The 26,154-nt window shown below is 43.2% G+C and overlaps 1 protein-coding gene and 2 long non-coding RNA genes across 4 annotated transcripts in view; 1 reads left to right on the forward strand and 2 right to left on the reverse strand.

Moving 5' to 3' along the window:
* Nucleotides 1–2,636, reverse strand: part of klf12b (Kruppel like factor 12b) — a 39,553-nt gene extending 36,917 nt beyond the window's left edge. Inside the window, exon 1 of one of the 2 annotated variants that reach the window (XM_056388644.1) lies at nt 2,440–2,636. In XM_056388644.1, coding sequence (XP_056244619.1) covers nt 2,440–2,533 — 94 coding nt within the window. In that variant the 5' untranslated portion in view covers nt 2,534–2,636. Of the gene's footprint in view, nt 1–2,124; nt 2,406–2,439 lie in introns of those variants that run through there. The other variant, XM_056388646.1, reaches the window with a different exon arrangement.
* A 1,288-nt stretch (nt 2,637–3,924) lies between these two features.
* On the forward strand, nt 3,925–7,021 carry LOC130177229 (uncharacterized). Its single transcript, XR_008828989.1, has 2 exons — nt 3,925–4,022; nt 6,596–7,021. It is a non-coding gene; the product is annotated as an uncharacterized LOC130177229 (long non-coding RNA).
* LOC130177230 (uncharacterized) lies at nt 4,012–23,542 on the reverse strand. The gene is made up of 3 exons (XR_008828990.1): nt 23,212–23,542; nt 9,825–9,894; nt 4,012–6,059 (listed from the first exon to the last, which is right to left on the reverse strand). It is a non-coding gene; the product is annotated as an uncharacterized LOC130177230 (long non-coding RNA).
* Nucleotides 23,543–26,154: the final 2,612 nt, after the last annotated feature.

Raw genomic sequence — 26,154 nt, forward strand, 5'->3', positions numbered from 1 at the left:
CGGCTTAAAAGAACTCCATGGAAAATTCAGCAACGGATCACTTTGCTGACTCAAATCATTTCAGTGAGTCTGGATAAAGATTCATAAATGTGTCACCGTTCAAATGCACTTCATTTTGAACGTCAGCAAGCGAACACGTCGCCGCGACGTTCAGTGCTGATTCTGGCAGTCTTCGCTACAATACTATGTTCAATCTGTTGCTGGTTGAAGCTGGTACATTCAGTTCACTATAAAACTAGTAGCTACGGTTAGTAGCGCAGCAGCCTATCCATTTTATTTCTGTTAATGTTTCTGTTTCACGGCACAATGTCAGTCACAATGATGATTGATTGTAGTCAGTTAAGTTTAAAGATTCAGTGTTAAAGATTTGTTCGTACATGTACCGAACGTATCCTCCATTCTCTCATCATTTTGTCATCAATAGTGTCGTTATTGTAAAAACACCCTGCAGAAAGATGATATTATTGTCAAGTATTATCACTCTCTCCTTAGAGCAACCTTCACTGATTTGTTCGTCAGTGCCAGGATATATTTATATGTTGCCTGCTTCATTGCTCCAATATGATTCTTCTTCCCTGTTGAATCACGGTGTACTGTGGAATCTACATGTGTGGTAATATCAGCCTGCTTATTCACGCACAGGGAAAAGGCCCCTTTGTAAATGGATTTAAGTGAGAGTTTAAATGGGCACTAATCTCACTCGCTGAACATCCGTGAGCTGCAGGGGGTCTCGTCCACACACACACATATCCCCGCCCCCCTCATCTTTTTTTTTTTTCCTCTTCTTTTTTGTTGATGGCACCCCTACTTAAACACATGCACACACACACACACACACACACACACACACACACACACACACACACACACACACACACCCTACGGCTGTTACACAGTTAAAGGCAAAGCAGGGCCTCTCGACAACGCGGGGGTAAAGTCACAGAGGTCAGTGCTCAGTTTCCACATCAAACCCAGGAGCAGAGGCCAGAGTCTCATCCCCCTCCCACCTTTCTCGCTCCCTCCCTCCTGCTCTCTTGCTCCCTCCCCTCCTCTTGCCACCCCGACCCACCCACCCCTCCAACACACACACACACACACCCTCCTCCTCCCCCTTGCTGGATGTACAAATGCCTTTGCTGTCAGCTCTGCCCCGGTCCCCTGTAATTGAAAATAACAGCCAAGGGCCAGCCCCCGGCCACTCTCCCCAGCCTGGTGGCTCTCTGCCTCTCTGACAGCCACCCATCAATACCAATGACTATTACCCTGGAAGTGAGAGCGCTGCCGATGACATCCAAGACACCACCCCTGCAACACTCCCACACATACACACACACACACACACACACCTCCCCCCCAGTGTCCTTCCTCCGCTACCCGAGCCTCCTAATGTTTAACCCGTTGCTAACAGCCTCCTCTCTCTCTGTCTCTAAGCTGCTACAGTAGGCTACGGTAGGCAAACAAGCCTGTCAAACATACACATACACACACACACACACACACACACACCACAATGCTTCACACAAATGCACACCCACCCACACACACACACACATACACACAAAACTCTCTTAAGACGGGCACAAAACTCTGACAAGCAGAAAACTTTTTCCATTGAGAAGTGCTGAGAGAGTTTGGTGTGGTGTTTGTCTCACTTCACACTCTCATATTCCCCACCAAGACACCCAGTCAGTATTATTCTACAACACTGCTGCACTGCTCAGCTGATATGTTTTGAAGTTGCTTTACAAGTAAATAAGTGACACATAAGAGATTTCACAACCGGTGCCGGCACTGTAAAGTCAGGATGCTGCCTATGCTGTCGTTCGGTTTATAATCACTTTTTTCTCTCTTGTCATGACAGCTTATGAATTTACGTGGGGAATAAGTGTTACATGTCCAGTCAGCACCACGCTGGGTCTCTTATTTTCCCCCACTGACATACACCAGACACAATGCCATAGGTGATCTGAGTTGTCATCTGCTTTGACAGAGCAATGACAGCTGAACGAGACGCACTGAACACAAGCACAAAGCCCAGCAACGTGACAAATGAAGCACACAGCAGCAGCAGCAGCAGCAGCAGCAGCAGCCAGCAGAGGAACAGGACGAGAAAAATGCACAGACCTTGTCAGAAGCTGCAGAGCCGTGGAGACTGGGACACTGTTTTCCTTTCTACAGTCCTCTCTGTCTCCTCTCCTCCTCTCCCTCTCCTCTCCTCTTCTCTCCTCTCACTCTGCGTGTATGTACGTGTGTATGTGTGTGTGTGTGTGTGTGTGTGTGTGTGTGTGTGTGTGTGTATGTGTGAGTGAGTGAGTGAGTGAGTGAGTGTATGTAAGTGAGCAGCTCCCTCCCCTTCTGCCTCTCAGCTGCTCAGCTTAGGCAGTTCTCAGGAAATGAATGGGAGCGCACAGAGAACTGTTGTACTTGCAAATGACTTACCCCGAGTCACATGATCCGCTAAATGTAGGGTGGGCCGGTGGGTGGAGGCTTCATAAGCAAAGGGAAGACAATATACTCTAAGCTTTAACAGCATGCATCGAATTACACGGGGCCCCTCCGGGGAGGTTTCCGACGCGTCCGCTCTCAGCCAGCCCGAACTCCCTCTCTACCCCTCCCGGAGAACAGCGGAGAGCCCCGGTCTGGGGGTGAGCACCGGAGCACCTCCCCGTTTAAAGGGGCCGGTGAGGAAGGTGTGCACAGGGAAGCGGATTTAGTGAATAAATTGAACTCTGTTTGATTTACGAGATATTTGTTTAGTCGTGTGATATTTACAGAGAATTAATAGACTGATAAGTCTTTATAGGCCTACACATGTGGTACTAAAGTTAAATGTTTCAGTTTGGTTGATACTGTTAAGAAATTGTTTAAAATATTTTTACTAAAACATGCCATCTATTGTCATTAGATCAGATTAGTAGATTAGTAGATCAGAAAATTAAAGGGTCATTTTGAGAATCAATTACTCGTTTAAATCATTTTCAAGCAAAAATGTCCAAAATGTGATTCAGCTTTTTAAATGGAGACAAAAAAAAAGCAATTTATTGAAGTAATATTGGGCTCTAGAGAATTGTGATGGTCATCTTACAGTCTGAGGTTTTATGGACCAAATGATTAAACAATAAAGTGATTTGCCATAATAAAGTTGTCATAGTTAGTTATATGGATATTTGTGTATGAAAAATTATTACATTTAAATATATTTCTCCTTTAATTGCCAGAATACAGGTCTAGTTATTTATTTACACCCGTATTCAAAATAATTACAGATGTAAAAAAAACAAAAACTTATATATTAGGTATATATATATATATAAATATATATATTAGGAAGGAAACCAGACTTTTATCATTTTCATTATTGTATCATTTATCTTTAATTATTTTTAATTATTGATTTTTTTATTAATTCATTAATAGTTTGCTCTATAAAATGACAGAACGGTACATTCAAGTTGATCTATTCAGATGGCTTGTTTTTCTGACTGTCAGTTAAAAGTTAAAAGTTTCTGAAAGATTCAGGTTACTATCGTGGAATCCTAAGAAAAACAGCAAATCGAAAGCTGTGTATCAGACTTTTTTTTTTTTAATTAATTGATTATTGAAATCGTCACAGATTCATTTCATCTGTCGATCGACTTATTAATTAATCTACTTATCATTCCAGCTCTAACTGGCTGAATTCCCAAATTTTCACAACACATTTGTAAGTTTGTGTGGATAATAGAGGTGCTATTTTGCTATTCTCCGTTGGATTTTAGTTTTCTGCTCCTACAGTAAAATGTCACATTTCTGCCTGCTGTTTAAGTGACTAGCCTTGAATAACATGCTGGAACATTTCCACATAATGACTGCTTTTAAATTTTCCTCTGTATAGTGCCTGAGCCACTTGTACTCATGTCAGTTTTCCTCCTGGTGTTCTCCAGCTTGATGAAAGGTATCTCTGTGGTATGAGAGGCTGATGCTGATGCTGATGCTGATGCTGCTGAGCGCCCACAGCCAGTCCCCTGGGAGCTCTAATTAAGGTAAAGGAAGCAGGACTCATCTGCATGGCTGATGGAGCTCATACCACTTTACATGGCACAGGCTTTATCGTGGAGCTGGAGGAGCATGGCTGAGAGAGCCAGAGATGATGGAGAGAGAGAGAGAGAGAGAGAGAGAGGGAAAAAGGACTATTTACAATAGTAGTGTAAGGCTGATCCAACTGCTACCCACTTAATATTCATTCTGTTTCACGCCAGATAGTACTGTATGTCTTCTGTTTGCAATGAATGGAGGATGAAATGGTTGGGTGGAGACGAGAGGATGGAACAAAAGAGATGGAGGGAATGAAAGACCAGATTAATAAGGTTGTATATGCTGGACGGAGAGGTGGAGGTGGGCGATTGTATACGGGAGAATTAAGAAGTATTTTCTGGCTGTGTAGATAGGTGGGGCTCTAAGTGTCCAATGGGAAGAGGGCTTGGTTGCATGAATGGATGGATGCGGGGAGATGAGGGATGACATGGCCATGATCGTAATTGTAATGGTGCATAATTACAAAATGTGTGTCTAATCAGCTGGTTAAATGTTCTTGTAAGGTGTTTTTTTCAAGCATTTTGATAACATGTTTAATGACAGGTAATGACTTTAGACATAATTCTCTAAAGATTATATGTTGGACTACATTTAAAGAACTATATAACAGCTGATACCAGGATAACTGAGCTTTTCACATCAGCTTCACCCTTATTTTTACTGAGTAGCGGTTAAATACGTCTGTGTTACGCAATTTCTACCATCAGGAAACATCTAGAAAGGCTGTTTTGGGGTTTTCGGTCCAAGAGATCAACTACAATACCCATAAGCACAACCCCCTGAACAATGGCATGACAACAGTTCTTAGGGTTGAAAAACACAAACATAACTGAACTTGAACAGAACTGAAGTGCTGTTGAACTTTCAGCTAAATGCTCGCTGCTTTTTGTTTTTTGTATAGTTGGAGTACTGGAATGGTCAGTAGTCAAAAGCTTTCATAACAGGACAACACTTGAAATCAGACCAGGTGAAAGTGAACACACTATAAAAATAAAGATAAACTATAAATACGAGACCAAAAAACATGCACATACATAAAATACTCAATAATGTAACATATTACTGACTAACAGAAGGGGTCATGCAACTGAGGCTGTGTGAGAATATCAAGTCTGTGGCATTTGAAAACATTGCAGCATGATTTGGTCGCAAAACATTATCAGACTTCCTCCACTGTCAATCTCCTCTCAGCATCATTTGACATATCTGTGATCCCATTGCCTGGTTGTTTTAAAATCTCCACGATGATGTACAATTGGATAAAAATCACAGACACTTCATCTATGGTTATTCATCATTTGGTCTCAAGTGTAAAACATGAGAATGGTCAATTATAGATTAATGTGATATTACCAATCTGACAAGAAAAATTCTGATTTACGTAATGAGTGGGCTGGCTGGTTAATAGGCGCTTTGAAGGCTCTATGTGTGATGGAACACTAATGTAACATCAGCCGTGAGGCCTGGTGATGATCCTTGTAATGACGTCCTGAGGAGCTCTTTCAAATGAAATCCTCACTGTGTAACTGGTGCCCGAGGAGTCCTGGCATGCGTTGAAGGAAGGCAGGCAGAGAGGAGCGCAAACAAGCGCTTTCAGGGAGGTGGAAGAGGGAGGAGTGTGGATGGAAAAGAGGGGTGGGTTGCGGGGTGGTGGGGGGATACGGAGATTTGCCGGGGAGAGTTTGAAGAGGAGGCAGAATGAGAGAGGATGATGGGAGATGGTCCGAGGGACATGGGGGAGGGGTCACAGCAGGGATGGCTCGGGCGTGTGAAGGGAGGTATCTGAAGGCGGTCGGGTGCTCGAGTCAGGGCTCCCAGCTTCATCCCGTTGCCCCCAGTAGGGCTTATTAAACACCTGAGACACAAGCACCTCTCCTAAGGCTACGCCAGCTCCAGACAGGTTGCTAATGCATCACCCTGGGGTGGGAGCAGTTCAAAGACGGCGTGGGTGTCTGGGGGGATCATTTGTGGTGCGGCATAATAAGCTGTAAGACATCAAGAAGAGCATTATCATTACACTCTTCTCCCTTGCATCATCTGACCCAATCTCATCAAATTATTGTAACACCATTCATCATTTAGTCACACACTACAAAATGTCTATGCTGAGGGGGCGAAGCGTTCTTACTGTGCTAAAGGAGCCTGTATTTGACTTAGCAAAAATGAATAACGTGTGTGTGGGTGCGTGCGCGCGCGCATGCGTGTGTGTTGTGAAATGCTAGGAGTGAAAGATGTGATGCTCCCCTCCTGTTGTCTCTGGCTGAACTTTAGACTCTGGACTGAAAGAACAGACATGCCAGACGAGGAAGTAGGGAGCAGAGAAGCTAAACACAACCTGTTACTGCACAGTCAGGAGGGGGGGGGGGGGGGGGGGGGGGGGGGGGGGGTGAAAACAGGGGGAGAGAAAAACACTCAAGAAATGGAGGATGTTTTTTTGTTGTTGGTTGAGTTAGAGTTACTATCTGTATCTAATAATAGGACACGTTTTACACCTTTCCTTTCCCATTAATTCATGTGGCAGATGATTTTATCCAAAGCAACTTACAAGTGAAGCAACTTGGGCTCCAGTGTCTCACCCAAAGATACTACAGAACGTGGAGAGGAGGAGCTGGGAGTTGAACCGCCAACTTTGCAATCAGCAGACAACCTGCTCTACCACCTGAGCTGCAAAACATACTTTCCTTTTTAGGGAAGGGACACAATGTGGACAATAACTTATGGCTCACTTTCAAATATTTCATAGACTTTAAATGTAATAATAATAAAAGAGTGATAAAAGTGACAGGATATGAATAAAAATAATAAAATATAAAGAAAAGAAGAAACCTAAGAGTGAAGAATATACTTGAAACCTTGAAAATATGATGGACAAGAATATATACATTCATCCTGTCAGACAGCCCTGGTTTGTTGGCAATAAAGTGCTCACCTCTGGAGCTTCTCTTTATCCCCTGCAGTCGCTCTCTATTCTCACTGTGAATGCCCAACACAATAGGCCTACGTACATGAAATGAGAAACGCTTGCGCTCAGCTTCACAAGTCAAGGTTTTCTGTCCGCCAAAATGAAATATGGAGAAGTACAATGGATGGATTGGCCCCATTTGCCTGAACTGTCATGCACAAACTCTTTGACAATTTCAACAAAACTTTGGTCAGTGATGCATGTTGTGACTGCACTGAAGATTACACTGCTTATACTACGCAGTATTTCTGATGGCAATTGCACTGACAACATTTGGACAGCATACTTTCTTAATTTTGCTGGAATCTGTATCTCATTTTTGACTAAACTTTGAGAAAACCAGAGAAAATGTGGCAACTCACAACTGTATACAATCCTACTCACAGTTCTTCTATAATTACATTAAAAAAAACACGGTTTCATGTTTGTTGCTGCCTTGCTCAAACAGGAAGTAACATGTTTACTGTCTCATTTTTTCTCGCAGCCCATTACAGAAACATTAAAAACATGCAACAGGGATATTCAGCAGCCTATATTATCGTTATGCAAGTTTTTTTTCATGTCATTATCATTTAAAGATTAAGAAAATAGTGTTTGAAAAAAATGTTTGAAATCATTATTTCCACAAAAAATGTTCAATTAACTACTTTAGAAAATTTAATCTATGAATATGCAAGTATTTTTCATAGGAGGTTTATAGTTTTAGATTTAAAGTGAGAACAGAAATCCTTCCTCCTTCAGAAAGGGAATGTGAAAATTGAATTCTTCAAACTCTGCACATACATCATTCTGCACGGTGAAGGTCATATCTGAGTGAAGTCACAACAAGCAAAACACATTTTTGAGCAGAGTGGGACTTTAAAAGACTTTTTGACACAAGGGAAAAAAATGATCAGGGAGTGTCTGTTTTTTGCTTCAGATAATGTCTTAATCTTGCAATTATTTTATATGATTATACTTGTTATTAGTTTGTAGCATAATAATTCTTCATATGTCTGTAAATAGTCCAGATTGTTACCTTCTATACTTAACGTACCTTCATTTCCCTTGCCTTCTTATTAATTCATAACTTCATAACTGCTGTCTAGTTAACAAGAGACACACAGTGTATACGGTACACTATTAGGGAGAATGATGGCCTGTCCTTTCCCTACTGAAAAAGCCATACAAGCTAAATATGTTTTTTTTTATTAAATTCAATAAAGGATTTACTTGGTCCTCTTATAGTTTTTGATATACAGTATGTTGTGTTTTGTTCTGTGCTGCAGCTGATTCAGACCACTTCTTACATGACGCAATACCATAGTGACTTTGAAGTAATTCAATGCAATTTGGATGACTTGTTTCAGCAGATTGCTGAATTTCCACAATAAATGATGCCAGCTGAGGGTTTGGACAAGGAGGTGGTTGCAGTGTATATAAATCAACAGTATGCACTCCACCACGTCAGTATGTAGCCGATCTTAGGCTTATCTTAGGTTTATACCTCCACTGGGACCTCCACAACAGATGTATCCGAGCTCCCACATGAATTTGCCTCTCTTAAGTCATACGATATTCTGCTACATGGATGTTATAATAATGATCACTGGGGAAGAGAGCTATATGGATTAAATTATTGATTCATACATGCATTTATACATCTATTTCTTTATGTTTAGTTAATGACAGATGCACCTTGAACACTGGCTGGTTCATTAAACTGATAGACAGAAATATTTGAAATGATCTTGTGCTTAAAAATAAAAGACACTAGAAAGTAACACTTAAAGGTACTACATGTAACATTCAGCAAACCTTTGTTATGAATGACACCGGTGGCCATTAAATGAACCGCAGTCACAATTCTGTTGCCTGCGTGCATGCTGACACACCAATGGTAGGCACAAGTGAGCATCCATTGACCAAGACGGTGACATCATATATATAAGTCTGAACGTGATCGACTGGTATCATGTTCATAGAGGAGGTATCTAAAGTTACGCTGTTGTTATCAACAAGTCCTTCAATCCAAACTAGCACGTTGGTCGTTTGGGGGTGTTTCCTAATACAGCGTCGTTATGGCGGCATGTGTACCGGACCTCGGTTGTCATGGTTACCATAATAAACACGTGACTATACCAAAGAGCAGCGTATCAAATGTTGTCGGGTTACTATGATAATGGTAATGGCTTGGTTAGTTTTAGACAGACAAACTACTTGGTTAGGGTTCGGAAAACATCATGATTTAGGTTAAAATAAGTACTTCCTCAACATCATACGATCTTTGTTGTCATGGTTGCAATAAAAACAACACATGGTCATGGATTATAGAAACAATATAAAATTCACATAGAAGTCGAACACCACCATTCCTGTGTTTTGTTGACCCATCCATCCACCCCCAACCTCCTCCTTTTGCATACTATGTCACCGCACTTTCCCTTTGCTCCTGTCATAACTACGACCACTTGATGTGGCCTAACAACAAAACATAACTATGGGTTTTTCACAGGAGGACAGTCTCTTTGTTATAGTTTTATTATAAACTATATTTTAGACTATAGACTTGGTTTGGCTCAAGTGGCAACCTCCATGGCTGAAAAATGAAGCCAATATGGAGGAGCCAAAAGCTGAAGTTCTTTGAACGGCCACTTGAAGCTGGCACTAAAAGCGAGTCCATCCCTATAGACTCCCATGTTAAAATGCATAGCATGAATAAACATGTTTACAGGCTGATTACAGTTTTGGTCTCTATAGCTCAATTCCACCTTCATGAAAACTGAAGGGGAGGTGAACTTTAACTCACCCATTTGGCACTGCCAAGATGGTGATGGCGAAGCAGCCCTCTCCAAACTTCAAAACCACTCTTCAGAAACCTGTGGGTGACATCATGGAGGCTTTGTCATCACGCTATGCTATGTTGACATTAGCAGACTCAATTTCTAAGCTAACGTCACTGTGAGGGAGCAGAAAAGAGGCATTGAGGCAAGGCACTCAGGAGCGAGCATAAAATTATAAACTCATCATAGCATAAAATTCATCCCACGTCCTTTACATAGAAATCAGTCCACAAGCTGTTATAAGCAACCGAGAAAGTTGTGGAAGGTCTCAGTTTTTATTACAGGTTACAATCCATTCACACATTGGCAATAAAAAAGCAATTCATACATGTGAATTGCTTCATATTCTTATATATAGCACCTTTAACTAGTAGGTTTTAGCCATGTCTCTTATTATTTCCACCCAGCACTATTTCACTAGGTGAGGAAGCGTCTACAAGTACAACACATGCCAAGAATACAGTGAGATCAAATCAAATAATAAAAAGGAGATAGAAGAGAAAATGATAAGCAAATCAAATAAAATGGGCAATAAAATAGCAAGAAAAAAAAGAATAACCAAGAGGAACCCAGAAGAAAAGGTAACACAGAAAAATTGAGCGTTAGGACATCTGCTTGCTCAGGGGGCCTCCCCTGGTCTAGTGGCTATGCATGCAAGCGTGTATGTGTGTGCATGTGTTTGTCCAGGCGTCAGTACACCTGCACAGACTGAGTGGGTTGGCTCAGTGGGCTGGCGTGGAGCTCCGTGGATCCCCCTCCAGGCCAGCTCTCTGTCAGGCCCTGCCAAGGTCAGCCTCCTGCCATGGGGGTGGGGTTGGGCAAGGGGGGTGGGGGGGTGGGGGATGGGGGGGGGGGGGGTGGACACTTCAGCATGACCACAAGGGCCTCAGCCTGCTGTGTCTAATAGCAACCGCAAAACTCTTGCACACACATACACTCCTAGAATGAACTTTAACACCAATACAGACACTCACACACACACACACACACAGTCACAAACCAGCAAGCTGTGATAGACGTAGGGACACATTCAAGGAAGGGGGTGAGTGTAGCAAGCCTCTCGCATTTTTTACTCTGTAAATAAGATAAGACAAAGGAAGGTACAAAGTGACAGGAATAGTTTGGATTAGTTGACAATGTAACTACAGCTCCTGAGCTTAAGAGGATGAAGGAGCAGCTAGAAAAGTAACAAGGAGACTTGTGTGTTTTAAAACTGCTTGCTCTGTATTGTGTCCATTCCACAGCTATCCGTTACCTAGATCATCTTACTGGGTGGCTAGACCCAGGGTGGAGCCTGCGATACTACAGACATCCTGAAATACCTTACTCACTTATGCGCACACAAGAAGTGCTGCAAGGAATACCATGAAAAGATTGTAATTGAAATATCAGGCAACTGCGTAGCTACCAAGTGAAAATGCAACACCTTGATACTAGTGTATGGAAGGCGTGTGGTGGCCTCGGTGGCGGCGACTTGAATCAGACCTGTTAAGGTGTGACGATGAGATCATGAATCTTATGGCGTGCTCTACAATGCTCAGAGTTTTAACCAGAAGATACAGTGAGTGGTGGCTGTGAGATTAGCCGTCTCATTTGGGCAATGGAGACACCTGAATCTAATGGCAGCACTGAAGCAATTACCCACTGCCACTCCTCCACATCCCCCCACTGCTGTCAAGCCTGTCATCAACACTGGTGTGTGTGTGTGTGTGTGTGTGTGTGTGTGTGTGTGTGTGTGTGTGTGAGGAGCAGGGGCTGATCAGCCACCATAGCCCTCAGTGTTGCTCTTTTGTTGCTCTTTTCCCAGCCAGCAGCCCTTTGGTTTTGTGGCGGAGAGACCTCGTGTTGTTCCCCTTTGGCAGCTCGACCCCTCCCAGACTCTCCCTCCTCACCTCCTTCCTCCACTCACCTCCTTCTCCCTCACCTCCTTCCCTCCCTCCCTCCCTCCCCCCCTCCCCTCTCCTCCCTCCCAGGCGTTGAGTAGAGAGGGAACAGCCAGTGCTCTCCAAACACAAGGACAGAAGCTGCCAGCACGTAGCCATGGCAACAGCTTCTCTCTCACCCGCCACTTCCCCGCTCGGTAAAAGGGAGTGTGGAGAATTGCAGGGCCCCTCTCTCCTCTCTACGCTCTCACACAGCCCAAATTAGACGGGTCACAGTGTTTTTCTGGCACCCATTTAAATAATCATAGAGATGGATGTGCGTAGAGAGAGAAGGAGGAAGAAAGAGAGGTGAGGCGGGGGCACGCCAAGGAAGTAGAATGGGGGTGTTAATCAAAAAGACGCAGATTGCTGCACAACAAATGATTTTTTTTTCAGACATAAGACTGTGGTGGGTGGAGACAAGGATGCTTGAGATATTTGTGAGCCATGGTGCAGAACTTATCTCGCTAATGCAAGTGCAGGAGGGAAGACTCAAGTCGCAATAATTTCAATTGCAGTGTCTGTGAGAGGATGTGAATGTCTGGGAGACAAATCAATTCCTTGTTCCAAGCTCACTGTTAATGTGATTTTGAAGGTTCATTTCCAAAATCCATCTCCGCAACTTGTAGTTTAGTGTCTGAAACATCGGCACAAAGTACATGAACAAGTGCTTACCCAGACCTCTTCAACTCTCATTTGCTCTTACATTGCCCCTGGCAGATATACTATACAGCAGGGTCTTGCACACTTTTTTGTGGCGCACATGTTTCCCTACACTTCTGCAGTAGGCTGATGTAAAGCGCTTGGCGTCCGTCTGAAAGTTTATATATCTACCAAGAGGTGCTGATATTAAGAACAAGAAATTGTATGATGGAAAACCCAGAAATGTTTTCTTTTCATGAGCTGCAGCCACGGGCCTGCTCTGGCTTAATAGTGTGCTGGCTTTTGAAAATAATTCAGCCCGGCTTATTTTCTACTTGATTTACTCTGTGCAAGCCTTCCCTCATCAGGCCAGGGTTTTGATATTGAGCCAAAATAAATCAGTTTCCCTTTTTATGCGATATGTTGAGCCTGCACCAACAGCAAAAAGAAAACTTTAGGATACAGCCACGGGATTACATCACAGCTAAACAATGTCTATTTTTACCCCGGCGAAAGTTTTTCTTACTTCCAGGAATTTCCAAAACAGGAGAAATCTGAAGGATTGAGCACAGTGCAACAAAAATTGAATTAAACTGCAAGTCATAAAAGCAGGGTCAACACAGGGATTAAACATCATCCAGTGTTAGATCTATGGGGGTTAGAAGTCCTTGTAAAAGTAACTAGTTCAAGGCTTTTTCTCTGATATATACACTAACAAACATATCTATCTGAAATATAACTGCATTGATACTGAGTAGGCTTGGGTCACAGTTTACTTTGGTTCTTTATATTATCAAAAACTGCAAGAACCCTTTCAACGAATGCCTTCTCTTTATCACACAAAGTTTTGTTTTATGGAAATGCTTTATGGATGAGTCAAGAAAAGATGAAAAGGATGTTTTCATCCAGTGAACATGATGTTTGCATGTGTCAAACAACAGACGGCTGCACTCTTAATGTATCTGTCCAAGCTGAATGGTGCTAAAGATGAAAGACTGCCATACTACTGGGAGGTGAGTGTTGCATATAAGAGAGTCTGAATGAAAGGTCACTGACATGATGTTCAGGTGCTGCCCTGAATTGCTTGGAGATCAAACAAAGTCATGTCTGATGTGAGTGTGTGTGGGTGTGAATGTGAATGTGTGCACAAGCTTTGCTTGACTTCCCCACATTGATACCAGATGGCCCTTCCCATCATGGCCAATGGAGGAATTCAGCTGGCAGGACCCCTTTTGCTCATGGTCAGTGTTTGTGTGTGTGTGTGTGTGTGTGTGTGTGTGTGTGTGTGTGTGTGTGTGTGTGTGTGTGTGTGTGTGTGTGTGTGTGTGTGTGTGTGTGAGTGTGTGTGTGTCCCTCTCCGTGCCCCTCCTTTCCCACCACACACTGACCTATTTGTATTCTGGGCAGAGCAGATGAGGCTCCAGGCCCGCTGCCCTGCTCCCCTCTAGCCTGTCCCCCCGGGAGGGCATCTGTGGGTCTGCACTGGGCAGATAGGGCAGACCCATCATGGCAGCACTTTAAAGACCACCTCACTGGTCCGCAGAGAGGGGATGTGTTTGGATTTGGGTGTGTGGGCCTCTGTGTTGGCCTGCTGAGCTGAGATGTCTCTCCTTCCGTATCCTTGTCTCAAGCAGTATTGTTTAATTTTCTGACCATAGTTCTGGTGACAAAAGAAATCACTTGACTCCAGTATGAATCTGAAAAACCCACGGTCAAATGTTAAAGGGGGGACTGCCAGTTTTACACAAGTCTGTTGACAGTTCTTTAGGCGTACTGCTGCATTCACACACCATCGACAGAATGGGAGGAACAGGAAAAACATCCTTTATTCCAACATGGGAGTGATTTTTCCAAGGTGGCTAGCCCCAGCACAGATCTTGTAATCAAACCAGCTCAACAGCCTCAATTAACCACTTTGTATTTGTGTGAAACCGGATACAAACAGACTATGGCTCCTATAATATTAGCTTTTGTTATCAATTGTGTTAGTGTCAATATAGTATTTTATTTTGATGTAACTGCCAGCAGTGGTGCATTTGCAGCCATTCTGCCAACTGTTTATTGACACATCTGTAGCTGTTTTTATTATCGGCGGTCAAATACATTAATAGGAAACATGATATGGCTAAAACACATATTTAATGAAAAATATATTATGATATTTATAATATAAACATATTTTTCTAGAAGACAGAGTTGATATTATAGTTCAAGGAGTACTCAGTGGCTTACTATTGTTAATGAAGTGTGATGATGGTTCATTGAATGGTATCTACTGCAACCAAGATCCTTTCTACAACGAAGGAAGATTAAAAAGCCAGTGGAGAATCTCCATCTCACACTCATTAGTCACTCAGAGGCGGCACGTCTCCATTCTCTCTCAGTCGATGCGTGGTCAGCCCATATGTGTTCATGTTCGTGTGAGTGTGTGTGTGTGTGTGTGTGTGTGTGTGTGTGTGTGTGTGTGTGTGTGTGTGTGTGTGTGTGTGTGAGTATCTCAACTCAAACTTAGTTGGGCTCAGTTACAATGTCCCAGGCATCTCTCATAGACCCCTATTTTTAACCCCCCACCTCCACTCCACATCCATTCACAATACAAACATTATTTGTTGATTTGCAGTCACACACATACACTCAGAAGTGCGCACACAAAAGTGTATATGTGTGGAAGTATACACACATACACACACACACACACAGAAGCATGCTCGCACACAGACAGAGGGTGCCGAGCCATAAAGGAATGCAGAGCGGTATAATCACAGCATCATCAGCTCCGTCCTCTGAGAGAGCGGGCCAATAATGCCCCTCTAATTGAATAACTTATCCACAGCTATTTCCCAGGGGGCCGAGCTGCAAGGCACAGTCGCTAAGAGAGGGGGGCAGATGGCGCTGAACAGAGCAGATCAGCATCCTCCAAGTCCCACAATGAAAGGTGGAGTTAGACAAACACACATAATCACTCAGTGTGGTAAAGCCTCAAAGGCAGCAACTTTTCTGTCCTTTTAATTTAAGATTTCCAAACAAATAAAGCAACATTAATAATTATACATGCACTTCAAATCAGAACTCCTGTTTCTATATGATGGATAACAAGCACTGAAACTCCTCTTTCCATTAAAGCACATAGCTCAGTCTTTGTTTCCTTTATTCTTTCTGCATTGTTGAATCTCACTGTGTATGTCGATGAGAGCACGGCTCCTCTTATGTGAGGCTGAAAAGCCCGCTATATCCCCAAGCCTGAGGGTGAGGATAATTCCCCTTAAGACCTCCCAAATTCTGGCTTGTTCTGTCACCCTTGGGCTCACTACAGGGGGTAACTATACATTCTGTTTCCTTTTCTCCCATCAGACATCATACCGCCCTGGGAGAGGACACACACGCTGTACATAATGCACTCCAAGTAAGCATTGCTGCATTTTCGATCACTACCTCCCTCTGAAACTCAGCTGCTGTGGGAAGAATATGCATCTCCAGACTGATGGGAAAGTGCGCTGGCTGATCGTACAGTACTATAAGCACATACGGTAAAGCAGAGCTCAGTAGGAACCATGCCACATGCCGACGCTTCATGGCACCAGTTTGATTGAACAGTGAATTTGAGTCCTGATGATTCAGTATGTTTTTTTTCCTGGCTAACTAGCTGAACTCCTCTTCTGGTGAGCCGTGCCTCATCAGCACGCATGACATCTACCCAGGTCAATACCTTTATGCCCACAAGCATAGTTGAAGTCAATGGAATTTTTATTAGGAAATAATAATGGTAGGGTGAGTACGAGGTGGAGAAAGAGAGAAAGCGAGGTGTAGGGAGAGGTAGTACATTGATTTACCCTTCATAGTTCGTTGCACTACATTTACCCAGCAGAGTGCTCAAATTAGTGCCCTCCAGCTCTCTCCCAATTAGTTTCCACAGAGACGAGGTGTAAAGCCAGTCACTGGCCTCATTACCTCTCCTCTGCCCCCCCACCCAACCCCCCACCCACCTCCGAGTCAACCACCCTCCAACTCTCTCTCTGTTTTTTAGTTTTCCCCTCTCCCTCCACTTCAGCCTCTCATCTCCTCCACTTTTTTCCATTTCAGTCCTCCCCAGCTTTTATTTGTGCTCTCTGCGTCTGTCTCTCCATCTCACCATTTGTGTACCCACCCCACCCCCACCCCACCCTACCCACCCCCCGTTCAAAGTGCCGAGCAGACTGAGCAGAGTGCATGAATCTCCAGGAACATGAAGTGGGGTGGGCTGCCACAGACTGAGCTACCTGATGAAGAATATTATTTTTCACACATATAGTACAATCACAGTGGCACTTAATACTGCACAATGAGTTAGACATAAAATCATAAAATCGGATTATTTCTCGGCATTACAAAGTGAAATACCACGTCAATACAGTAAATCAGCACCTAATAGTATTCATGGAAGGATGCTCACTCTCAAAATAAAACAGTTGCCAGATCTTATAATACTTCTGGGCGGAGCCTGGGTCAGTGTTTTAAAGCTGTCTGAGTTTAAGATGGGACGGAGTTTCAGACATCTAGCAAGTAACGTGGAGAGCGCTATAGCCTCAGCATGTTAAGTTGTTATTGGTGTCTCCTGCAGGACTACACCAAACACCACACTCGGTTGGTTAGGGATCAATAACCACATCCCACACATATATGAAAAGGTTTTAAATATACCTGTTCAATATGGGGTCAGTTTGGGACTTAACCATGACGTGTGACTGAGGCTGGCTGGATGGATGCAGAATCTTAAACTGCAACAAACCATGCATAATACATGTTGATGAAGAGTGTACCAATGTGATTCCAGCCCTCCAACTGGGTCCAAACAGTCATCTATGCAGGAACTCTGTGGGAGTGTTAGAGAGAAGCGTGTTAGTGTGACATTACTACATTGGCCCTACCTGCAAATATCTAAAGAAATATGACTGTGGGATATTGAAGTCATTCTTTAATTGTTCAAAAGACATAAAGAGTCCTTTGAAGAGGACCTTCACACTTGATCCATCTACTATGCCTTAATTGAAAAGATGGGTCAGGGGAAGTGATAAGAGCTTGTTTATGTTTGAGCTGGATTCGAAACTGGGGCCATATCTTTAGAGAACCATGAATTATTGGGTTATTCGTCCAATAGCGTTTACTGAAGGTTGTGGGGTGCAAATTAAAGAGCAAAGTGACACTGGATCTCTCGAATGCTGCTCCACACTGGAGATTCCATCTCCTTTTGTCTTTCCAAGTATTCTCTCCTTGTTTGAGGTACATTTCCATTCCAAATAAACGTAGATGAAACTGAAATTGTTTGAATTACCTGATAAAGAATACATGATGTTTCTCTTGTTTCGCTCCGGCTTTGTTTAGTGCTATAGTTCAGCACAGTCAAGGATACTGTGTGAATCTTCCTGCTAATACGATCGAGCATTCCTTCCAGTATTTCTTTTAACACACATTCATTCATTTACTGAAAGTACTAAACCATAAATTAACTGTTTATGATTTGTGGTCAACAACGAAGCTTCTACATGGTTTCATTAAGTTTATAGATTTGTTGTTGGTGTTGTTCACAGCTTCTTTATCTCTCTGGCTTTCAAAGTTTTACAGTTTCTTTTTTGTTCTGTGTTCCCAACTACAGAATAGTTTTTAACACTGACAGTGTTTTACCTACACCTTGTGTACTACCATGATGTCTTTATCCTTGTTGCTTTTCAGGTGGAGTTTAAAAGTAAGCAAGTAACTGCCCTCAGGGCAAAATCCTCCCGGTTCCATGTCTGATAATTACGTTGTAGTAAATTTATTTGGGACAACATTTGTAACCTATTTTAACCTGAACCTAAAATCTAGTTTTAATGAATTTATTTTTCAGTTTATATTGTGCCCTAAGCAGCATATTCCTACTGACTCATTCACTTCTCTCTATATAATATACACTCCAGATTTTACCCTCAGCAGTAAATTGAGATGTTGGACACCTCTTTATTTCCATTGTGGGGATTGTTTGGGATTTTTCCTCTTGTGCCATCAACATGTCAGTTTGTGACTAAACATTTGAATATGGTAAATATCAAACATGCTAAACATCAGCATGTCAGCATTGTTGTTGTTGTTGAGTACTGTCTGTTAGTGTGCTGACATAGTTTTTAGATGTGACAGACGATCATTTGTCTTAATTGGAAGTATTTGTGAAATACGGTCTTAAAAATACAAGCTGGGTTGTGGCATTTGCAGTTTGACCTCTCATTATGCAGTCCAGTGTGATGGGTATCAGTTAGACAACTTGACATCTGATTCCTCATACCTAAACATACTTTACATTTTCAAAAAATCTTTGACGTATCTCCAAGCCCACATACACACCGTTGGTTAGAGGGTGAATCATCATTTCATTATATCCATTGAAAATAGAGAAGCAAAATATTTTTATATGAAAATAAAGCAGGTTATTATTTTTTTAAATCTAAAAATAGATGAATTTTCTCACGAATACAATGGTACGAGTACTCTTGATAATATATCCTTGGCCTTGGAACAGACAAATTTTGCCTGCAGAAAAGCAAACAGCCCCCTCCGATCGCACCCCCAGAAATTTCTCCTCACCTCCCTCCCTCCCCCTGTGTAGAAACCCAGGGAGAATCTGGGTGAGGTGTCAGGCCAATGTACTGCCTGCAAACAAAAGCCGCCCTGTCCACCCCAGACCCAGATGTTCCTTATTGATCCCCCTGTGGATTTGGCTGAATGTAACCGCTTCAAAATCTCTCTTTCTCTCTCTCTCTCCCTCTCTCTCTCTCTCTTACACGCTCACACTGCTGCGTGCATATATGTGTGTGTGTGTTACTCTGTGATTAGACGTATGGTCATGCATGTCCAGTCAGGCATGTCAAGTCAAAACTGGAAGTGCCGTTTCCCCTCTGAAGTTTATACTGCAGCAACCAGCAGTTCGGCCTCGTACACCCCCGCCTCCCCAACCTCCACTCCCCGCACTTCTCTTTCTCACTCTCTCCTTCCTGTCCACGGTCAGCGCCTCTTGGCTTTTTCTGGTTAATAATGTAGCATGCCTCCCTGTCTGATGTTGCATTGGGTTGCTGTGGCATCACAGAGAGGCTGTCTACCTTTCTGGGAGACGCTGCAACTGGTTGCCAAGGAGTTGGTTTCAGGGAGGAGGCGAGGGAGGAGGGGCAGTGTAAAGTAGAGGTCTGGCAGAGACAAGAGCAAGAGAAAACAGTAACGACAAAGAGAGTGAGAGGAAGCAGACTGGGAGTGAGAGGGAGAGAGAAAAAGAGTGAAAGAAAAAAAGCATACAAGCTGGGAAAAAAAAAGAGAAAAAAAAAAGGCAGGCTTTGTAAGACAAGCCACTCAGCCCTATCTCATACGTTGCTCATCATGCTGCACAGATCTTGTTCATAATGATTCAAATAAATAAATAAAAACAGACAAAAGCAGGTGATACCTCTGAGAGAAGATTTGGCATAACAGGTAGAGAACAGGAATGTTGGTGGTGTCTGTCAAATGTCCTTTGGTGTAATGTGGGTGGTACTGTGAAGTTGTAGCTTCATTGTGTGGATTACACAGATGATACAACGAACGTGACTGAAACCCAGGTAGGGTAAAATGCCCCTTTGAATGTTTGATTTCCATTTCAACTTTCTTTGTACACGGTTGCGTTTTCAGATGAGAGAAGAAACACCATTAAGTATTAAGATGTGAAGTCTCTAGACTGCATCGTGGGTGGAACATGTCATTCACGGGCTCCACAGTGCATATTTATGTCATTACAAGCATAGACATGGTTCCTGAAGGAATTGATGGATTGAGCTGCTTGTCAGGGTTTCGGTTAAAGGTATTTCCCTAGAACCACCAGGTTTATGGCCATGCACACACACATATTCACATACACAGATACACCATAGCTGCCTGATATGTATGTAAAAGCTGACTCTACGCCTTCAAGCCTCAGCACAGTATTTTTGCGGTAGTTAATCTGATTCTGTAGCAAGGGTAACGCAAGCAGGGTTGTGTCAGAGATGTCTCTTTTTACCAGTGAGCTGCTCCTACATCAATGAGATTGTCTTTATCTGCCTGCTTGCAGCTTGGGCTCAGATTCTGCCCTCTATATACGGGCGCTGGGTCGTGGGAGGCATGTGGGCGAAGGTGCGTGGCATCCGGCCTAATGCACAGCCTGAAGAGAAATACTAACACTTCATATTCACTGTGACTTCAACACCGCCACAGTTGAGGCTCTCACATTTGGATAGAGATTTTCAGTGAATGAGTCACAGGTTTGAAAGATATTCCATGGGACATGGTCTTCTAATTTAGTTGTGGTGTGAAATGAAAATAGTCAAATGAAAGCCGATTGCAGGCATCCATGTTTCCTTGTCAGCCGCACAAGAGAACGGAGCGCTGGGTGTCATCTATCTTAATAAAAAAAAATAAAAAAAGATGCAGTTTATAAAAGTCTTGCCACAAAGTGCTCCTCCTCAGACCCCAGGGCTGCCTTGTGTTTGACTCAGGATATTCCCCGCTGTACCACATTCCACTGTTGCTCCGTTATTCTGGACTGGGTCCCTGCCTCTTCCTGCCAAAACGCTCCCATAAACACACATCCAACCCTGAAGTCCTCGCTCTGCGGGGGGCATTCCAGAAGTGTTAGTTTTTCGAGCCTTCCTCCACATTCGGAGACACACACGCACACATACAGTACATGCAGCCACACTGTGCTGTTACCCTTGCCCTAAAAATATGAGGAAAAAAAAAACAAAAAAAACTCAGTTGTGCTTTTAAGACTAGGACGGACACACAACAGGAATTATCCTCATTTTCATTCATTTTCTACACTTTTCTTCAGCATGATATCAGCAATACCTGATGCTCTATAGTTACATGTATTTTTTCGCTTGGTGATACTCACTCTCAGTGCGCTCACATCTTTTTCGTATCACATAGTATTGAAGAAACTGACCAACAAAGGATTCTATAACACCACTTCTGCCAACAGCTTTTGCTTCATCACTTATTTCACTTCATAAATGAAACATGTTTCCTTGACTCGGTTTAGCCACAGTGTGCAGAACCTTTATTGAGAACATTTGTGCGGTGGCTTTTGACTTTTTTCTATCACAATATCATGATGGAGAACTATCGCCTTGTAACTGCCTCATGTTTCTTGGCTGTTTTACCCTGTCAACTCCCATTACCCATGAGGTAATGGGAGGTGCCCCAGCACTTGTTGCTTGGCCCTATCAGTATAGTACACACTTGGTTTCTCTTATCAGTCCAGACAGCGAGAATAATTCACCCCTTATGATGCTGTTTACATCAACTTATATTGTCATCTGATGCCAATTTGATATTTAGTGTCATTTTGTAATGACTAAATCTCTGTATTTCAGTTTTTATATAAGGTAAGTAATGCTACAGTAATTCAGTCAAATTCCTGCTGTGCAAAAGTTTTAGCCCAAACCGCGTCTTAGCACTTCCTCCTTCAAATCTGTACAGGAGCAAGTGCACAAATGGTGGTCAGTGTGTGGTTCAGACAAACTCCTGAGGTGTTCCCGAGTGAACGCCACACATCAATTATTCAGTTCGATCACCGAGCCTCCTTGCTGTCTCTGTCTTCATTCTTGGTGTAGAAAGACCTGCTCTGCCATACAGGCAGGCACAATCAGGAGAAGGAGGTGGTGGGGTGGGGGGGGCAGCCCTGTATATAGCCTGACTGGAGCCAGAAGAGGGTTGGAACAGGAGTATTCATTAAAGTCGCCCCAAGAGCACAGGCACAGGAGAGGATAACAAGACCCCAGGGTGGCTGGTGTGGGTCCTCACTCCTCAAAAACCATAAATGTATTCCCCTTCATCCAGACAAATCCACAGTCTACTGTGTCAGCAAAAATATACAGACACACTCTCTCTCTCTGTCACACACACACACACACACACACACACACACACACACACACACACACACACACACACACACACACACACACACACACACACACACACACACACACATCTACCTTTGCTGGAACATGGACTCCTCACTTTTTTGTTTTACCTTACACTCTGTCCACAACTTGAAATATAGGATAAGGAAAAGTTCACCACAGGGGGGCCATGTTTTTTAGTTCTGGCTACCAGTCAGATACAGAAACATGTTACTCTATAACTGATGAGATAAGCCCAAGAAAAGGAGAAGCATGTTGATGAATATTGTTATGGACAGAGCCAAGTTTTCTCTTCCCCATTTCCAGTCTTTACTGTAGGCTAAGCTAAATGGTTGCTACATACAGTATTTATTGCACAGACCTGAGAGTGGCAATAAGGGCAAGAAAGCAAATAAACAGTTTTCCAACTTTGAGTTACTTTCTAAATTTAAGTGAAAACAACAGTAGACATTATCTTGCAAAGATACTTCCTGGTTCTTCTTTGACCCCTGTGTACTTTCAAGTAGCCCAACCACAATGTTACACAATGCAGCTGAAGACACATGACAAATATTTTCTGTAAATTTCATTTTCACTTCAAATAAGTCTGTCTGTTAACTGGGGTTTTGCTTAATACCTGTCTGGTTTTCTGAACACTCAGAGGCATTGCCACGTCCTGTGTGTCCGTGCAATACAATCTGGTGCATAAAATTTCATTGTAAATGATGGGAATGATAGCAATGGCTGTGAAAACAGACCCAGGTCTCATTTTCTTCCTTATAAGTCCTTTGCCTGAGCAAATTTGAGCTGCAATACCTGAGCAAGGGAACCAAGAAGTGTCCTGTAAAAAAACAAACAGCGGGCAATATGCTCACCTCACTCGAAAGATGCTGATTCCTTAATAGGGTTTTTATCCAGCCATTGACTATTGGCTATCCAATAACGCTCACCTCCATGTATTGAGGAGAGGTTCAGAGAAGCATTTAAAAGAGTCATAACTAACTCAACGACTCCCGGGGGAGGCTGCTCTGACTGACGTATGTGTCTCCGGGGTCTCTCTGAGATGTAAGTGCACAAGGCTGTTGTTCTCCCTTGTCTGCCTGCCTGGCCTGTTGGGCCCCATACCACGGCTTTCCAGAAAGACCCCCAAGCGATGCTGCATTGAGCCAGGCTGAGCAGTAAGCTGAAATTAAAGCTGTTTCACTGCGGTTAGTTAAATAGTTGGACAGTGAGAGCATGGGGTGGCCCCGAGTCAAGGCTAAGGCTGTCTGGGCTAGTGAGTGGAAATCTCAAAAAAAAAAAAAAAGGCTGGGGAGGGGAGAGGGGAACATGCAAAATAAAGGATTAGGGGAAACTCTTAAAGTGACCTGGTTAGAAGGTTTCTGGGGTTTTAGTGAGGGAAAGCTAGGAAAATGGGCGTGGGTGTATTCTGTACTACTGTACTCTATCAAAGCTCCTTTGCATGCTGGTATAGCAGCACGGTGGAGAGGAATGCATTACATAAGATGATAAGATATTCACCCAACAGGACATACACAGAGGCAGTGTTGGCATTCCCAGTGGTCATCTGAAAGTGAGGAGACTGATATAGCTAGATAGGTCACCCAGGAAATATAACTTAAGTCCAATGTCCTTCAGCTCCCATACAAAAACACATCAGCATCCATCATTCAAAATATGTAATAGTTGCTTATTCTTTTCCAGCAGCTCTACAATTAGTTGGTTGTAATACAAACAAAAATGCTGATCTGGTTGTCTGAGTGTTAGACGGCCTGAGGCTGGACTTCAGTTACAGAGTTGGAAATTTTTATTGAATTATATAACTGTTTGGTCTAAATCTTGGCTAAGGAGCAAGGGGTGGATCTACAAGGTCCTTCTACCCCCCATGACTTGCTGGGTTTAACCACAAGTGGAGGCCACATTCTTCAGCCCCTGCTCTTTGCGTTTTGAGGAGATCTGGGCGCTTTTCACGAGCTGTGCTCTAAAGCGGGCTCAGCGCAGAAATGAATCAAACCACACTGAATTTGTCAGCAGCCAGTTCCCCGACAGATGATTTCATCGCTGGGCCCCTGGTCTCTCATCCAGAGCACACACTGAAAGTATCAGGCGTGATCACAATCACAATATTGCTCTTGCTTTTATTTTCTATTTTTATGCATGTTGGGTCCCGTACAAGAGAAACATTTTTCCTTATGTTTCCAGATAGCTGTGAATTGGCCATACATAATGACTGGAATGGTGGAGAGTAAATTCCTAAGCCAAGTTCCTTTAAATCCACAGGGGTTCAGCATATGGATCAGTCTTCCAAGAGGAACAGGAGCCAAGACATCTGTGTGACTAGCAGGGACTGATCCCTTCTACCAGAACACTGGGAATAGGAAAACTAGGATTATCTGGTCACATTGCATATCATGGGCGTATATTCTCTGCACGATATTACATGCCATGCCCTCATTGCTATCAATAAAGTGCTCTGGATCAAATTCATTATGCAGTGTGAATAATACAATGCAATTAGCACGTACTGTTAGATGTGCACACGTATTTGTGAGGTGGTACTCTTTTGTGGACAAGCATTTATAATTATATCTGACATTGTGTAGTAAGGAAAACACTCACTGACAAAGGATCTTTCCCTCCACTAATCTATTCCGCGTGGAGGTTTTCGTTATCCGCCATCCACTGTGTTCCTGTTCAGTGGGGTCTCTGTGCCCAGTTAAGAGTCCCACTAGCCTGAGGGTAAAAGGATGGTGACGGGGATGACGGGAGAGCAAGGCTTAACTATTTCACTGCATTATGTTTTACACTTGCAATAATGCTGTAAAAGTGGAAGATTATTTCATCACCCCGTGATTGTGATATCCACCTTGCTTGTAATTTGACTTTGTACGGTGAGTGAATCAAAGATTTTTTTCGATGGTGGATGGAAGCTATGACATCAAGCAGCGCTGTGCTATTGATTTAGGGTTTCACAGAGATTTGTCAGCGGATAAATTCAAAGGTTTCATATATCTATATGAGCAGTATGTACAGTATAGTGTCAATATGACAAGAGTCTGTGTTTGTACATGCAGGGCCATACAGGAATGGAAGCTTGTGTTCTCACATATGTGACCTCCTGTGTCCTAGAATGTTGCCTCCACCCAACCACACCCCCCTGGTACACACTCACACACACACATACACACACCACACACACACATACACACACAAACACACACGTATTCCACCCTAGACAGGCCAGGTTGCCAGAGCTACACAAACTCCCACCCATTAGCGGCAGGATTCCAGGATAACCATGGCAACCAGTCTCTCACCCCCGGGGAGACGAGCAGTAGAACTGAAAGGCTCCATTCAATTTCCACATCCCAGTACAGCACACACAAAAGGACACACATGCACACTTTTCACACACTAACACACACTAACTGTCAAGCACACACTCGCACGGATTCACACACATACATACACATACACACACACACACACACAGACATGGACACGTCCAACGCAACCCACTTGCTCTAACAGCCTCGCAGTCACTCCAGCCTTCCCTGCCTGCCTCCACTGGGGTGAGTGGGAGCTTGTTAGAGAGACCGCACACTACATCCTCTCACCCACGGTCCTCGACTGCACATACACAGCGCACCAGTGAAACATTAATTACACCTCACTCATTGTGATTAGACACACTTTTAGAGGAAGTCGACAGACTCTTTATTTTATGCACAAAGATTATCTCTCTCTTTCTGTCTCCCTCTTTCCCCGGAGGCATGAAGCATCTTATCAACAACGAAGCGCTGTACTGGGTCAGATCG

Source organism: Seriola aureovittata, chromosome 11, assembly GCF_021018895.1.
Source record: "Seriola aureovittata isolate HTS-2021-v1 ecotype China chromosome 11, ASM2101889v1, whole genome shotgun sequence".
Taxonomy (NCBI): Eukaryota; Metazoa; Chordata; class Actinopteri; order Carangiformes; family Carangidae; genus Seriola; species Seriola aureovittata.